This window comes from Branchiostoma belcheri, unplaced genomic scaffold (genome assembly GCF_001625305.1).
Source record: "Branchiostoma belcheri isolate BF01 breed outbred unplaced genomic scaffold, Haploidv18h27 scaffold12, whole genome shotgun sequence".
In the NCBI taxonomy this organism is placed as follows: domain Eukaryota; kingdom Metazoa; phylum Chordata; class Leptocardii; order Amphioxiformes; family Branchiostomatidae; genus Branchiostoma; species Branchiostoma belcheri.
This window is the reverse complement of record NW_017802602.1, coordinates 3,447,759-3,463,685: the sequence shown is the minus strand read 5'-3', so window position 1 is coordinate 3,463,685 and position 15,927 is coordinate 3,447,759. Positions and strand designations below refer to the sequence as shown.

At 40.7% G+C, this 15,927-nt stretch overlaps 3 protein-coding genes across 3 annotated transcripts in view; 2 read left to right on the top strand and 1 right to left on the bottom strand.

The window, feature by feature from the left end:
* Positions 1 to 1,543: 1,543 nt before the first annotated feature.
* LOC109462881 (phosphatidylinositol N-acetylglucosaminyltransferase subunit Q-like) lies at positions 1,544 to 8,224 on the bottom strand. Its single transcript, XM_019759519.1, has 11 exons — positions 8,134 to 8,224; positions 6,653 to 7,348; positions 6,122 to 6,274; positions 5,763 to 5,889; positions 5,057 to 5,183; positions 4,432 to 4,585; positions 3,709 to 3,820; positions 3,248 to 3,328; positions 2,535 to 2,649; positions 2,340 to 2,401; positions 1,544 to 1,887 (listed from the first exon to the last, which is right to left on the bottom strand). Exons 2-11 carry the CDS (start codon positions 7,318 to 7,320, stop codon positions 1,744 to 1,746), a joined length of 1,743 nt encoding a protein of 580 aa, XP_019615078.1. The 5' UTR covers positions 7,321 to 7,348; positions 8,134 to 8,224; the 3' UTR covers positions 1,544 to 1,743.
* Positions 8,225 to 8,469: 245 nt separating this feature from the next.
* Positions 8,470 to 12,166, top strand: LOC109462685 (tubulin-specific chaperone D-like). The gene is made up of 6 exons (XM_019759246.1): positions 8,470 to 8,704; positions 9,658 to 9,708; positions 10,263 to 10,360; positions 10,915 to 11,016; positions 11,938 to 11,999; positions 12,115 to 12,166. Exons 1-6 carry the CDS (start codon positions 8,476 to 8,478, stop codon positions 12,164 to 12,166), a joined length of 594 nt encoding a protein of 197 aa, XP_019614805.1. The 5' UTR covers positions 8,470 to 8,475.
* Positions 12,119 to 15,927, top strand: part of LOC109462858 (tubulin-specific chaperone D-like) — a 140,873-nt gene continuing 137,064 nt past the window's right edge. The window contains 7 exon segments of the mRNA XM_019759496.1: positions 12,119 to 12,261; positions 13,201 to 13,256; positions 13,522 to 13,604; positions 13,921 to 13,970; positions 14,094 to 14,139; positions 14,668 to 14,800; positions 15,692 to 15,831. Of these exon segments, the coding sequence (XP_019615055.1) occupies positions 12,178 to 12,261; positions 13,201 to 13,256; positions 13,522 to 13,604; positions 13,921 to 13,970; positions 14,094 to 14,139; positions 14,668 to 14,800; positions 15,692 to 15,831 (592 nt within the window). The 5' untranslated portion in view covers positions 12,119 to 12,177.

Sequence of the window (15,927 nt, the reverse complement as noted above, 5' to 3'; positions counted from 1 at the left end):
CCCCCCCCCGGATGCTTTTTTCTACCTCCATGCTTTCTGTGACCCCGGGGCTTGTTCACTATACACTCAGGGGAGGAGTGCACTGTATCTGTTTACTTAACAGCAAAGTCTTCTTCAAAATCATGAAATGATGGCAGTGCCATGCAAACAATAACCCTAACAGCAGCCACCGTCGCCACAGCAATGTATGTTTTCATTGACAGTCTTGTTTCTACTGCATGTTTTTGTTTACTCGGTGGAAACTACGAGTAAATAACGTTACGGATCCGCGAATTTTGAAAATTTCGGATTGTAATAAGAATTACACTCTTATTGAACTATAAAGTGATGCAAGATGTAATAGTATGGCTTATAACGATGAAACATTCAAACACCATAGAAATCACTAGCCTCCATAGCATGCCAAAACTAGGGGTTTTGGGGGTCTTCAGGAGCTTTTATGTGCTATTTTCTGATTGAATATAGACAACATAGCCAGCCTGATTGAATAGAACTGGGCTGATCAGAAAACAGCCGAAGACCACCAAACCCCCAGTTCCATAGTTCACGGAGGCTAAGAAATCACTGCTTGCATAACGTTATGACTAAAGGCAAGACATGTTAACGTTATATGTATTGTCAAGTGATTTTCGATGGTTCAAATTCCCATTTTCTGGATTTGAAGATTTGAGTATCATGATGTTATCAATGGACCATCATCACATTTTAGGTTATTATAATTGTCTTAATGTCGAAAATGGTGGAGTCATGACCCTTGTGGAAGTTGTGTCTTAGTGACCACACCTAAACTTACCTGTTCTTGATGCCAGAGGTCAACTTCAAGGTCATAAAAACCCTAAATACCTCCTGAAAGACTGAAGTCTCCAATTTCTTCTATTTTGAACATGTCAAAGATACATATTCAAGGTCTCCTTACATGGAGTCCTTTTCAGTACCAAGGACAGGGAAATTCTTAGAAAATAAGAGCATTCTTAATGCCAAGATGCATGCAGAATTTCGGTGCTTGCTTGAATTTTTTTCCACTGCAATTCTGCCTCAGCCTCAAAATCATGGTAAGCATTCAAGCCTATACATACACAACTTGTTGTTCAGAAAGTAAAAAAAAAAGAAAAAAAAATTTAGTCCAAACAGAGAACATACATGTGGTGTTAACTCATACTGTTTATTATTGAAAGCACACACAACAGAGATGTCAATGTAGGTCAGCCCTATCATTCAAACAAAGTTTACAAAAGCAGCACTTCTGTGTTATTACTCTCATCTGACTCTCAGTTAGCCTGGGTTCCATCCTGGTTAGTTTACGTCCGCTCCTACAGTCGCTACTGTAGGAGCGGACGTAAACTAACCAGGATGGAACCCAGGCTAACTCTCAGTAGGAACAGGCACATTTCCAAGTCTATGGTTGTAGCAAACTGTCTGAATGCCCACACTTCCACCAAGCTGTTTGCTTTAATCTCCAGCATATCCCTTTCGGTGGCAAAAAGTATCCATTAGCCAGAGAAGGTCGCCAGCCACCGTTGGTGGGGGGTCAGGGACAAAAAAAAAATGGCCATATTTAAAAAGCTAATGATCATTCCCCCACAACCTCTGCTTGGAGAGTAGTTTGCTTAGGCCACATGTCAACAGCCATGTTTTGGCTCTCTAATGTACTTCTTTGTTTTTTTATCTCATTGCAGAATCTGCATTCTCTTGATTGTCATGGAACCTATGACAACTTGATTTGCACTAGATGAGACTTTTTCTCTATGGCCTGTTTCCCCCCCAGGGATAAATGAGATCTCCCGTCAGCAGCTTTGTTCCCAGCATGCTCCAGGATGTCAGTTCGTCTTGTGTCGTCTGCTGCAGACTGTGTCTCTCCAGCACGGTCGCTATGGTAACAGGAACAACCTGTAACCATGACAACGATTCAGTTCGTTTACTTTCCAACACACAAATTTTGAAAATCACAAGTACATGTATTAGTTTGCAGTAACAGAATGGAAGACAGAACATTGTATACACATGAACAAACTTGAAACACTTCACAGTATTGTACTGAGAAGTTTGAAAATTTTCTAAAAAAATACCATACAAGCTATAATGATATGGCAAGGTGGTTTATGAAAAGGTAATTATTACATTTTTATCAACCACCTTGCAATATTAGCTTGTATTCCTTTTTAGGCTTCACTCACACACACTCACTGTCCGGTTTATCGTCTGTTGTTTCCTGTCTTCAGAGGGTTAGAAGCTTGGAAACAATTATATGGAACTTGGAACTAATACCAGGTATTGTTATAGAGAATACAAAAAAAGAACAAAACTATGTTAAAAGTGTTGTCTTAATCTATCCTGCATACCTGCACAGACAAGCACAAGGGTCTTCCTGCCACCTGGGGCAGCACCTGGAATGTTATCCCACCTGCAGTAAGACATAAGCAGTTTGACAGCTGTAAATGGAGTATCTTACAGCAACAAACCTCAAAAATGCTACATTTTCTTTTACCACTTAATAACTACATAATAATGACTTACTGTACATACACATGCCTTACCTGCCATACTTTCCCCATTGCAGAGTTGCAGTAAGACTGAGAAGAGAGGAAAACTGCTGATAGTAGTGATCACCTTGGTCAGCGCTCCCTGTAGCGTCAGCACTGCCATTCGGAACTGTTCATACACAGAGGAAAACAACATGTACAGTTTTCAGAAAATAGTTTCACCACGTTGGTAAAGTATAGGATATAGAAGTTTTCTTTTACACAATCCCAAGCTCAGCCACATTTGGGATTGTTTTCTCCCCGCAAAAGTGCCTCCTACATAACCTTCATGTAGAAATCCTGAATATAGTGTTGTGATAGTTTAGTAATTTAATAACTTGTAGATCTTATGCCTTCAATAACTGATGAAAAGGTATGACAAATATTGTAATTAAGTACTCCTTTTGTGCTTGTAGCATGTGTAGTCCAGTAGTTAGCAATCCTGTCTCTGGACTAAGAGGTTGGGAGTTTGAATCCCGGCTGATGTTGCTCACCCGACATGCACGCTACTGTTTAGGGTCGCAATCCTTAGGACGGGACGTTAAGCCGTGGTCCAATGTTCATTGTGCTTGTCGAAAAGAGCTAGGGGAATTTCCCCGGTACAATGAACCTGTAAATACTGTACATAACGTCTGTCTTCTCTGTCATGACCAGTGGAAGATTAGCTCTTCAGTGAGCTGAACTGGTTCAAGATCACTTTAACTTTTTTTTTTCACTTTCAAACTTACTGCAGTGAAGACGACGTAGTACAGAGCTGTTGTGGGCAGCAGGAACAGCAGGATGGTGAACAGCAAAGTGCCCAGGAACAGCTAACAAACAAAATCACAAACAGGTTTGACAAAAAAGTAGCACAATATAAAACAGAATAGTAGTAATACTAACTACATGTAGAAAGGTAACATTTTCAAAGCAAAATGCACTAGCCTAACAAACTACTGCTTTGTTCATTCTTACTCTTTAACCTCCTTGCTCAAACACAATTTCATATATATATGGTGACCTCTCCAACTCTGTCTTGCAACTTGCAACATAATGTAATCCAACACTGCAGGGTGTCTGCTACAGCACCAGTTACCATGGTGACAGACGTCTGGTCCAGGTCATTGACAGTTTTTGTTTGGAACAGAAGAAGAAACAGAGCAAATAATGTCTAATTTTGTCTGTCGACCTTCATCACTTCAACACTGACCTGATCGACGTTGTACTGACAGGAGTCCACTCTCTGTCTCAGTGGGTTCCACTTTTTCCCCCTGAATAGCCTCCAGAGTGAACCAAGCCCATACAGCTGAAGCCTGTACAACCTGGGTGTGTGTTTGGAATAAAGAGTGGGACAATTTAGTAGCTCAGAAGCTATAATAGGTTTAGTAACCAGACTACAATGTAGGTCAAAGATAGTGAAAAAGACAAACATACAAAAATAAGAGACTTCTAGGAGGCTTAAAGGCATCCAATGAAATCCCAGGACAGCAAAAAGACCATTCTGGAGGATCTCTGATATTGACATTTACAGCCATATACACGTAGTAGTACATTTTTGTCACAAAAATTTGTGCAACTAATGGATATCCCAATAAAGCATCAAGTATCACCATACGATCAAAGGACCAGCAGAGACAAAAAACCTTAAAGTAAGCCACCCAAAACAATACTTCCATACCTGGAAGTAATAGCTGGTTGAAACATGGAGACTTAAGGAATATACAGACTTACCTTCTGACAATGAATGTTGATATTTTGTATATAGCTAAATAGTCCGTTTTTACGAATCATCTTTCTAGATGTGTTCAATGTGTATGTAATGTATATCAAGAGCAGTTCGAACTTTTAAAACGACAATTTGTACAGAAACACAGCAATTCAGCCTATGCTGCTATGTGTTTTTTATGAAATAAACTTGAATAAACTTGATTACCTGGCTGCATATACATAGAAGCAGTAGATATGGAAGGTGAGCATGGACAGGGTGTCCGAGGCCAGAGCTAACAACACAGACAGGCCCAGGCAGCCAGACAGACCGATGCACCACGTGATCAGCTCCAGGTACGGCCGCAAGATGTACAGGTAACCTGCAGAAAACACAGATGGTTCAGTATTGATTTAGTTCATGTATAGGAATATTGTTCATGGGAATTTATGTATTATATAGGAATAACGTGTCATTGCGACCATACGTTGCCCAGCCCATATAGGCTTATAACTAATATAAGACACCGACAGTTATATGTTTAGAAAACAAGAAGACAAATTTATGACACCAATAATGCTGAAATACAACAGTTTTTAGAGAGATATATTCAAGAAACACAAACACTTACACTTACACATGAACCCCTTTCCTGGTGTTAGGGAACATTAAAATCTAAACCTTATGATGCAACCTTTCAGTTCGTGATTTCTGCTACCAGTTAATGCAAATCCCAATGCTGCCACGGCAAGCATGGCAAGCAGTTCAGACCCAAGTGAAATTCTTGTTTGTTTAAAATGCCGAAAAGCAAAAAATCAATTGGTCTAGATCTGGCCTTTCCCAGCAGACTGACCTATCCAAAGCTGGATGTGGTACAGGAAGAAACGTCCCAGAAACTCGTCCAGAGGCCGGTTGAGTTTCAGACCAGCCGGAGCCCCCATCAGCCAGTGTAGCAAGTCTTGTAACTCAGTAGCAACATACTGTGGGAAGAACAACCAATAATCATAACTACATTTGTATAAGGAAAAGTACATGAACAGGAAATGAAAGATTTTGCAACATTATGAAGTATTCAGAGTTATTGGTGATTTCTTGCTTTATTTATTATTGTGAATTTCTTGATGCTTTTGTGTATACAATCCTCCACCAGTACTGTATCATGGACTTTCTGAGTTTCCTCCCCAGCTCAGCACTCAGCTCTACTGTATACAGATAACTAGACACATACAAGTAAACACTAAAACAACTCTAAAAGCAAAACCTCTGTACATGTCGAGGTAATTAGACAAGAACGAAGGATTTTGCAACAGTATGAATTATTCAGAGTTGGTCATTTCTTGTTTCATTCATTATTGTGAATTTCTTGCTGATTCTGGGTATATTCATCCAAATGCAATACTCCCAGAAAAAAAACATTTTGACTTCCAATTTGACCCTCCTGTCAGTCTTTGGTTGCACCATTTCGTCCCCATTTCATGTGGCTCTACTATATACAAATAACAACAGCAAAACCTCTGTACACGAGGTAATTACTAGTAGACAAGAACGAAGGAACTTACATCGGCAAAAGGAATGAGGTTGGTAGCGAGTTTCTTGGTGTAGTTTCCTTTGGAGAGGAAAAGGAACACAGCAACACCCAGGAAGACGTCCAGCACCAAGGACAGGGCATGGTCGCAGACACGGCCTCTATATTAAACAGACATACTGTGAAGGCTTTACAGGATATTGGAATTTTCTTATACATAACCAGATATTTTTCCTACCTTGCTTACGTTTCAATGTCTATCAGACACCTTTCTCAGAGCTTCTGACTAGAGAGCCACTATATGTAGCTGATGTAGGTGGTGCTTTTGCGGCGAGAACACAATCCCAATTGTGAAATTATTTTTGGAAACAAACACACTTAAAACAAGATTACCTGTACTGCTGGTCATTGCAGTGAGAACTTTCCTTGCCTTCGCTGGCCTCACCATGGATGCAGACTGCATTGAGATGTCTGATTCGCAGGGCCACTTGGCTGCTGATTGTGGGGTACTGTAGCACGGAGCACATCAGTTCATTCTGACAAACTCTGAAATCCAGATGTATTCAAAATACTTAATTAATGACAAATTGTAAATGAAAGAAACATGAAATATACAGTACTTAGAAAGGACAACTCAGTCAACAGTTAAGTGTAAGTATATAATTATGTTTTATTCTACATTAGGTCTTATTGAACACATTCATTTTATTGTTTTTTTGTTGTTTGTACTTTGCCATACATTATGCCATGTACAACTGCTGTGCAATAAAGTTCTTCTTCTATGTAAAAGTCTTACTTAGAGTATGAATGCAGAAACTGAGAAGATGCAGGACCTGATACAGTTTTGCTGCCCTGAAATTGCACTGGTAGTTTTCACAAAATATACTACGTAGAAAGTCAGTAACAACTGTGTGAAAACATTACCTGGAAAAACAGCTTCTCCTGCATATTCTGAAAGTTGTTCTTGTGGCCAGTTGTATAAGACACAGTAACGTCCATACTGGTGTGAGAATGCATGATGTCACACTGACGCGTTTGTTGCTGATTGACGTACTATGCGTCAGTCGCAGCCCCCACTCTTTTTCAAAAAACTGTCGGTGAAACCTTAGGGCTGAAAATGCCACATCGAAATCTGATTGTTCAGCAGAATTAACTGAATCACCATCTGATTGGTTGCTCACCACTTTGAAGTCTGACTTCAAAATGTGTGCTTGGTCATAGATGATCAGTATTTGAGGCTCACTTTGGGTCAGGTGGTTGTTCCAACTACCTTGAGGGTCTACGTGGGGTATATCAGTATCCTCTTTAGTCATTTCAACCCAGCAATCTTGTAACAGGTTGGATATAGAATTACTTGGAACGTCCCCAACAGAGTCCTTTGCAGTACTATTAACCCATTTGCCGAGGATTCCAAGTTTGTACGTCCCTGTGTGCAGTTTAGACTGGAGTAAGGTTTGAACTTCAGATGTTTTCAACCCCTGGGTAGGGTGTAACACGGAAAACACGCAGACGATCTTTTGGTCCAGGTCTTGCCAGCCGACAAGCCAGCCGCTTTTGGCAGGGAGACAGCAGCGTGGCAGGAACACCTTCATGGTCTGCACTTCAACTTGACAGTAGGAGCTGTATGGGGAAGAACAGGAATCAGAGGAAACATTTTCATTTGGCTAGCTATTATAATAAACTTGCTGCCATCGCAACTAGGAGCAGATAAATAAGTGATCACCACATGTCACAGCCAGGAAGTGGTAGGCAAAAACCTGGTGGTACTTGCAGTTGGGTGGTTTGCCTACCAATAATTTGCATATTACCAAAAGTTGATGTGAACAAAAACAGGGATTAATTGCTCATATTATATAAGTAACATTAAATAAATATAATTGTAAACAACAAAATGAGTCAGACTGAGCAAGGAGATTATATATTAAACCTCCTTGGATTGAGGAAACATTGTATTTGTCATGAATTTGGCAAGCTGGCTTGCTCCCCTCAGAGATTTCACACATGGCCAAGGACTGACCATTAGGCACCAAACTGTCCTCTGGTCAAAATTATATAACCGTTAAATATAGGATCTGCTTGGAGATTTTAGGGAGGGGCGAAAGTTAGATGTGGAAGCGCTGCATTAAATACGTTTACAAATAGTTCAACCAGCAGATTCACGGACGGCATACGGTGATAAAAACAAGACTTATGCATCAGAATAACTTAAAACGTACCTAAAACATCACAAAGTTCGTGGAATACCTTGTCACAACGTTACGTTCTGTAGCCGAAACCTACTTGCTTTTTGGAAGAAACCATTTGTACAAAGGGGCTTTTGAAGTGCAAACGCGTTTGTAAAAATAACAAACCCTAAAACATGAAAATAGGCTTACTCATTTTTATCGTAAACCATGATCTCATACCACTTATTATATCGATGATGATAGTTCAGGTTAACGAATTCTCCAACATTATATTTGAGGAGTTCATCAGTTTTATTTCTGGGATTGACTCATCTGGATCAAGCCATCCAGACGAACCAGCATAGGGGTGTGAAATCTGAACAGTTTTTTGTACAACCGTAAAATTGTTTCCATTAAATAATCTTCTGTCATATATTCTATTGAAATCATACTTTATTAATCGTAAATATGAAATAGATTTGATTTTTAGACTCATGGAAAGATATTTAATGATGATGTTTTTGATGGTGATGCAACTCGGGGGGAGCCTACCTTGATTCACAGTGAAACATTCCTACGAAAATGGCGGCGGATTTGTCAAAAGGTAAGGAGCAAGACCGAGAAATATCGCCAAACCTTGGCATGCATGCCTACGCCGAGGCTAACTACGGCGACCAAGGGGATGCAGTCACCAAGGGAGGCAGTCTGGAGTATTTTGAAGAGGCGGGAGAAGTCGTGGGGCTCATAAACTCCATCCCGAATGTGGCCGGGGACCTCATCCCAATGGAGATGGCACTGGAACGGTTCACCTGTGAGTACTGTTATTTATTCAGGGCTCGAATTATGCTTTTTCAGCAGGTAACGTTGAAAATAACCTGCACCAGACAAATTCTACCTGCACCACTCAGAGTTTGAGAAGTATGGTTTGTATGAATTTTTTTTTCAGAAAGCATAATTGCCATTAATATAAGAAATTTTCTTGTAACGTTACATGCTTCATAGGGAACAGTAAATATTAACCTAGAGTCCAGCCTTGTTAGCTTTAGTCCACTCCCCAAGATCCGCTACCCGGCCACAGGACAGGGACAAAAGCTAACAACGCTGGAATCTAGGCTAATAAGTAAATCAACATACAAATGTACATGTTGTTTAAACCCAATAACGTTACATGGGCCAGTGCAGGTAGACATCAGTAATACCTGCAGTCTGCTCCAATTTACCTGCACTAACCAGCATATACCCACATACGACATACTTACATGGGCCAGTACAGGTTAGGTGCAGGCAGATATCAGAAATACCTGCACAGTTCCAATTTTACCTGCACTAACCTGCATATACCCACGTATGACATACATGTACTTACCAGTACAGGTTAGGTGCGGGTAGACATCAGAAATACCTGCACAGTTCACTAACATGCATATACCCATGTACTTACATTGGCCAGCACAGGTTAGGTGCGGATATGCACCCAGTATTTCTAGCGCTGTATATTTATGGTCATGATTGGCCCTTCTGAAAGCATGGCTGATACACATGCAAATTTTCAATGCAATCTTGACACTTTTTAGGTAAAAAAAGTAAGTGAATAGGGTTTTGTGATGTGAATCATGCATCAATTGTTAATTGATTAGCCATTGTTTATAGGTAATTGTTCATTGATTAGCAATTCTTTATACAGGTAATTAACAGTGACATGTTGTGTAACATTGTTGTATAAATACATTAGTGAAACCGTTGTTGTTGATTTTCCTTCCACAGTTATTGTTGACAAGTACCAGGAGCAGCCTCATCTAATAGACCCCCATCTTGGTAAGTCCTGATTTTTTCCAGGTACAAATTTAGTACCGATTTTGGTGGCTGAGCTGTTAGTTTGTGTGTATCTATGCCCTGACAGATTAGGTTGACAGCACATGGGTGGGGAAAATTGAGGCAGGCAGGATGACAGGCCAAAAGGTTAGACACACTCCTGGAAATTTCCTAAAGTTTCTGATTCTGATACATAAAAAAAGGGTGAACTTGAAGTGGAAGTTACCAGAATCTGGTCGTGAGCCAGAGTTTAACGTGTATGTATGTAGGATTTAGGAAGCCTACGATTGCATGATCCTCTTAACCCTACAACCCTGCACTGCTTCTATCCTGGTCTGTATTAAAGAACGTTATACAATCTCCTTGGTTATGCCAAAAAACAGTTGCTCATGCTTCTGGATATGATTTTGAAAACGGTCAGACGTTTCAGGTAGCATCCACATTTGTTAGTGACACTAGAATCTCCTTGGTTGTTTCAATAAATTTACGAAAGTCTAAAATAATTCCTGGAAGTCTAAAATGTCTGACTTTTGTTGATTCTTGCTCCGTCTCTACAGAGTCTATCTTGGAGCAGTTGTTGAAGATGGCCAGGGACAGGACCCACCCACCCGCAGCCATGCACCTGGCCTTCAAGTTCCTGTACCTGGTTACCAAGGTGAGTATAGTGGGCGTGGCACGTCTGGGATATTCTATCGTCGGAGAGGGGGTACCAGCTTCTACATATAAGCTGCCCTCCCCTTGACTATTGATTGGAATAGCCGACGTCTTTCAGACATGTATTTGCAGGGTAGTTTGCAGTGCTCAGCAACTTTTTCAGTTTAAAGTTAAAACTTTTGGTCCAACACAAAAAAATTCTCTCATCTAGAGCTTTCGACCAGTCACTCTGGTCTTCCTCAGTAGACTGACCCAGTGACGCTTGTCACGTGGCTTCTTTGAAGTGTGACGTCAACACTGGGTCAAAGGTATCTTGTAGAGTATGTCGGCCCCTGTCGCGGTTCAATGAAGGGTGATGGGCCCTGATGTATATGGCTTCCTTCACACCTCTCTCTCTAGGTGAAAAGGCTCTAGGTGAGAGAATTTCTTTGTGTTGGACCAAAAGTTTTAACTTTAAACAATGTAACTACCAACACAGATGAACTTTCATGATAACTTTTTCAGTTGTGTTTACGGTTTAAAATATTTGTCAAAAGCTGTATGTTATTTTTACAGATGAGGGGTTACAAGGTGATTGTCCGACAGTTACCCCACGAGGTGGCTGATTTGGAGCCAGTTCTTGAAATGCTGACCAACCAGGACCCTGAAGACCACGAGGTACAGCACTTACTTAGAGATTATATCTTGACATAGCTATAGCATGTCTGCATCTATAATTTCCATTATCCTCTATTTATTTCATTTGTTATATTTTATTCGCTTGTTTCATATAAGTTATTAGTTTACCGTATGATTTTGAAACACTTTACCAATATGTTATTTTCGTAATTAAGCTTCATTGTACCTTTGTTTTCCTGTTTGTTATTTTAAGCTAATAAGTATATTTTGTAAATTTATATGTCCGCAGGGAACATTGAAAAACGCCCTTGCAGCGACATGTTTTACCCTGGGTAAATAAATAAAAATGAATGAATAATAGCCTGGCTACATCATACTTCTAGCAGCCCTTCCACTGGTTAGGCCCCTAGCCAGACTACAGTACACTTCTAGCAGCCCTGCTAATGGTCAGGCCTTTCTAAACATGATGGCCAACATCTCTAATTCTAGAGCATTAAGAACATCTTAAAGTTGTTGATTTAAGTATCATAGATATGCTAACATGGACCAGTTATTGTCAGACTGTGAACTGTCTGTTACCGTAGTGTTGGATTCTGTGATGACTGGCTCTGGGTATGGTAATGATTCTCTTGAGTTATAAGTGTATGTAGCCACAAACTCTTAGGAAAGAGGCCCAAGCAGTCCCTGACAGTGAGAGATTTTGGAACACAGCCTGATACAAGACATTGGCATGCTTAGTTATGCCTTCCTCACATCTGCTGTAAAGTGTCCTGTTGGTTACAGACCTGGGAGACTCGGTACATCCTGTTGCTGTGGTTGTCCATCCTCCTTGTTTATTCCATTCAACATGTCAAAAATACCTGCACAGCTCCAATTTTACCTGTCCTAGGTGCATATGCAGGTGGTATTTTCGAGCCGTGTGCTGTAATGTCATTACTACCCCCCCTCTATTTGTTACAGACCTGGGAGACTCGGTACATCCTGCTGCTGTGGTTGTCCATCGTGTTTATTCCATTTGACATGTCAGAGATACCTGCACAGCTCCAATTTTACCTGTCCTAGGTGCATATGCAGGTGGTATTTTCGATCCGTGTGCTTGTAATAATGTCATTACTACCCCCCCTCTATTTGTTACAGACCTGGGAGACGCGGTACATCCTGCTGCTATGGCTGTCCATCATCGTGCTGATTCCGTTCGACATGTCGCGCCTGGACAGCAATCTGCGCTCGCAGTCCGGCGAGTTCCGCAGACCTGTCATGGACAGGATCCTGGACGTGGCTAAGGTTTGTTGTCATTCATTATCAGGGCTTGAAACGAAAGGAGGAGGAGTGCCTTACAACATTTTTAAGAATAGTTCATAACATTGTAGCAATTAATACCCAAATCGGCAGTTTTTTGCAGCCCACACAGGGGCGTACCCGAGGGAGTCATGCACTCAAATATCGGCCCATAAACACACGCACTGACACATACAGATTTTCTTTTTTTCATCCCACAGTGGAACTCCTTACCCGGCGCGGTAGTTATGGCTCCCAATGTTGAGTTGTTCCGGGCTGGGCTGGCGGCCTGCACGCCTTAGCCTTGACCTCCCCCCCCCCTAACGGCACCCCTTGCGGGATTATCTGGGGGTAATATAGAAGAAGAAATCCATTTCTGTGCACCCAACCTAAAAATTGGGTGCACAAAAAAGTTTTTGGGTGCACCATATAAAACAAAACCTAATTACAGATCTTATTGCTCCTCTTCTGAGCTTGAATCTGAAATGGGAGCTAACTTCAAAATCTCACACAAGTACTACAACAAAGATTTTATCATTTTTCTGACCTTTTAATGCCAAGAATATCCTGTATCCTGTATGTACAAAAATACCTACAAAAATATTTGGGTGCACCAGTGCACCCACAGAAAAAAATTAGGTGAACAGCTCTAAGTGCCAAAAAACAGTTACTCAAGCAACTGGATATGATTTTGAAAACGTCAGACGTTTCAGCTAGTATCCACTAGCTTTCGTCAGTGACTGAGAGACCAGAGGGAGAGACCAGAGACCAGAGAACAGCTCTAAATTTGGGTGCACTGAGGTGCACATGCACCCAGTATTTCGAGCTCAGATTATAGTATAAAGAATTTTTCATGTTGTGTCATTCATTCTGATTGTACATTTGCTTCAACAGCACCTGTCATAAGAGACCATTTTGTCAGATTTCAATGCTCTTTTGTTTCAGACCTACATAGGTGTGTTTGATACAGCAAGAGAGGCAGCTGCTTTCCTGATTTCCAAGTGAGTGTACAGGTTTACAAAATGCAGAAGTACAACTGAGAGATTATTTTAGCATAGAAAATGTCTTAAAGTTTGTGTTTGTCTTGATTTATTGTTGTTCTCTTCTCTGAGCTTTGTACACTTCATTGTGGTTAAACAGTTTATGATATCTGAATCTGTTATTCATCTTCTTCTTCTTATTTAGACAGAAAGGACAAAAACTGTGGTCACGGGGACTTTTATATATGAAGATAATATTATCAATAATATTTTGTTATTTATTCAGGTTCCTGACCCGTCCTGATGTTCAGAAGCAGCACCTTCCAGCCTTCCTAGACTGGTCCCTGGTCACCCTCACACAGGCTAACCGTGAGTCATCCAAAAAACCCTTTCTTTAGCAATAGACTGTAAAGTAGACTGTTTAGAAGCGCCACCTACGTGTTATGATACAAACTGCATCTTGACAATTGTCTGTCTACATGATGTTTGAAGGCAACAGACATGCATATAACAGAAAATCAAAGACAGGAAATGAAGTAACCTTTTCTCGGACCTCTCTAGGACCTTTGACCTAACTTCCTGTCAGTGTCTTGAAGTGCCTACATGTGGAAATAACTATGGAAATGCAGCAATAAATTAGACACACCTGTTTTAGTTTCTGGCAATGTTTTTTTTCTTTCAACAGCAACCAACGTACGTGACATGGACAAGATGAACGGTGTACTACAAACTTTGGTAGGTTCAAACCCCTACTGGGGGTATGTCAATGTGAGCTTGATGTGAATTTGGCCCAGAAGCTGGCTGTTTTGAAATAAAGCAGATTTGAAATAAAGATTATGCATTTTACATTTTTTCCAGTCTCTGTTGTTCAAGCATGGGAAAAGAGAGGATCTCCTGACATTTGGTAAGATTCTACTCTTACATGTATGTAGATTTCTCTGCTTAGCATACTGGTAGTATGGTGTGTATAGAAGCACTATCTATGTATGGTAACACAAACGGCATGCCACCGAAAAGTATTCCAGTACTTGTGTTGTGTGGGACACAATTGTCAAAATTGTTCAGGTATGGACTTCTGTACCTACATGTATCCCTGATGTATTTCCAGCATTAAGGTCCGTAGCCCTATATACCTTTATGTACATGTAGGGCAAATCAACTGTATTGGTCTTTTTTTTTTTTAATATAATGTGCTGTAGTGAGCAATACCCACTGATTGTACAATGGCTCAATCAGTGGGCAATCAGTGGCTCACAGCTGCCAAGTTCTCAATTGCAATGAAGGAGGTGTCGATGGACTCTGACTTTGAAGGACTGTCTTAAAAACTGTGTCTGTAAACTGGTCTGTAAACGTACAAGAAATCTAGAGAATCAGAGATGTGTAATTAAAAGGTAAAATTAGTTTTCCTGACATGTTATTGCCATCCCCACAGCGCCTGTGGTTCTCAAGAAGTTGGTATCGATGAAGATGGAGGACAGTAAGAACACTCTGCTGCGCAAACTGGCCATCAAGCTGATTCAGAGGATCGGCCTCACGTTTCTCAAGACCAGGCTGGCTTCCTGGAGGTCAGGATTTCATTATGGTGGAAGTTCTGTAACAGTGGGGGGTTTGTTGTTCAAGCATATAGGCGCTACCAACTGATCCGGCAAACGGGTCTAGACCTTTTAGCGGAGTGGTTAGAGCGTCTGGTTATGAAGCTCTGGTGCCCGGGAGGTCGTGGGTTCGAACCCCGGCCCGGGACCAGAAGGGTTTTTACTGCTCGCCTCTGTTTCTTACAGTTCATCTGTGTTGGTAATAATCATGATCAGGACCTCATTTGCATTATTTATGAGGATAAGCTAGAATAGCGTTATTTCTTAAGATAATGCTGTCATTGGATTGAGAATATAATAATTACTGATATAATATATACAAGTAATTGCATCAAAATTTTGCTAATGAGCAGGATTGTAACTCATAGTTATAATGCCAAACTTGATTTGAACACAAAGAGTACATGGGGATCAAATTTTAATGACCACTGTCACCTTCATCTGGGTCTTCAATGACAATCACTTCCAATCACTCTCTGGCACGTTTAATCAGCTCATTATGTCAAGTCTTGTGTGAATAAGGTCTGTAACTGTAACTCTCATGGGTTTACCTTTGGAAGTGATTGGTCATTAATGAGCATGATAAAGGCGTCAGTGGTCATTGAAAACTTGATCCCTGTGTACATTTTGTGTTGGAATAAAGTTTAACATCATTACCAGGGTCTCATTGTCAAGTTTGTTTGTGATAATTCATCTTTCAATGAGTATTTATTTAGAGACTCTTTTTACACAACCAAGTCTTTTATGTGGTTGTGTAAAAAGAGTCTCTTTACTCAGTGTCTTACCAACCTGATGAAACTATAATTCACGCATCTCTCAATGTCTGGTGAAAAATTACCACAACATGAGCTGTTTCTCCATCAGATACCAGAGAGGTAGCCGGTCCCTGGCAGAGAACCTGCAGGTTGGCGGGCAGGGCGCTGTTGCCAAGGCAACGGTTGCTATGCAGGATGAGGAAGATGAGGATGACTATGATGTTCCTGATGAGATTGAAGAAGTCATCGGTATTTTATCTTCATTCTCTCTTTGTTATATGTGTGGGTTTGTCTCTCTGTCTATCCTAATTGACTTAGTTGCATGGTGGGTGGGAGGTGATTTTG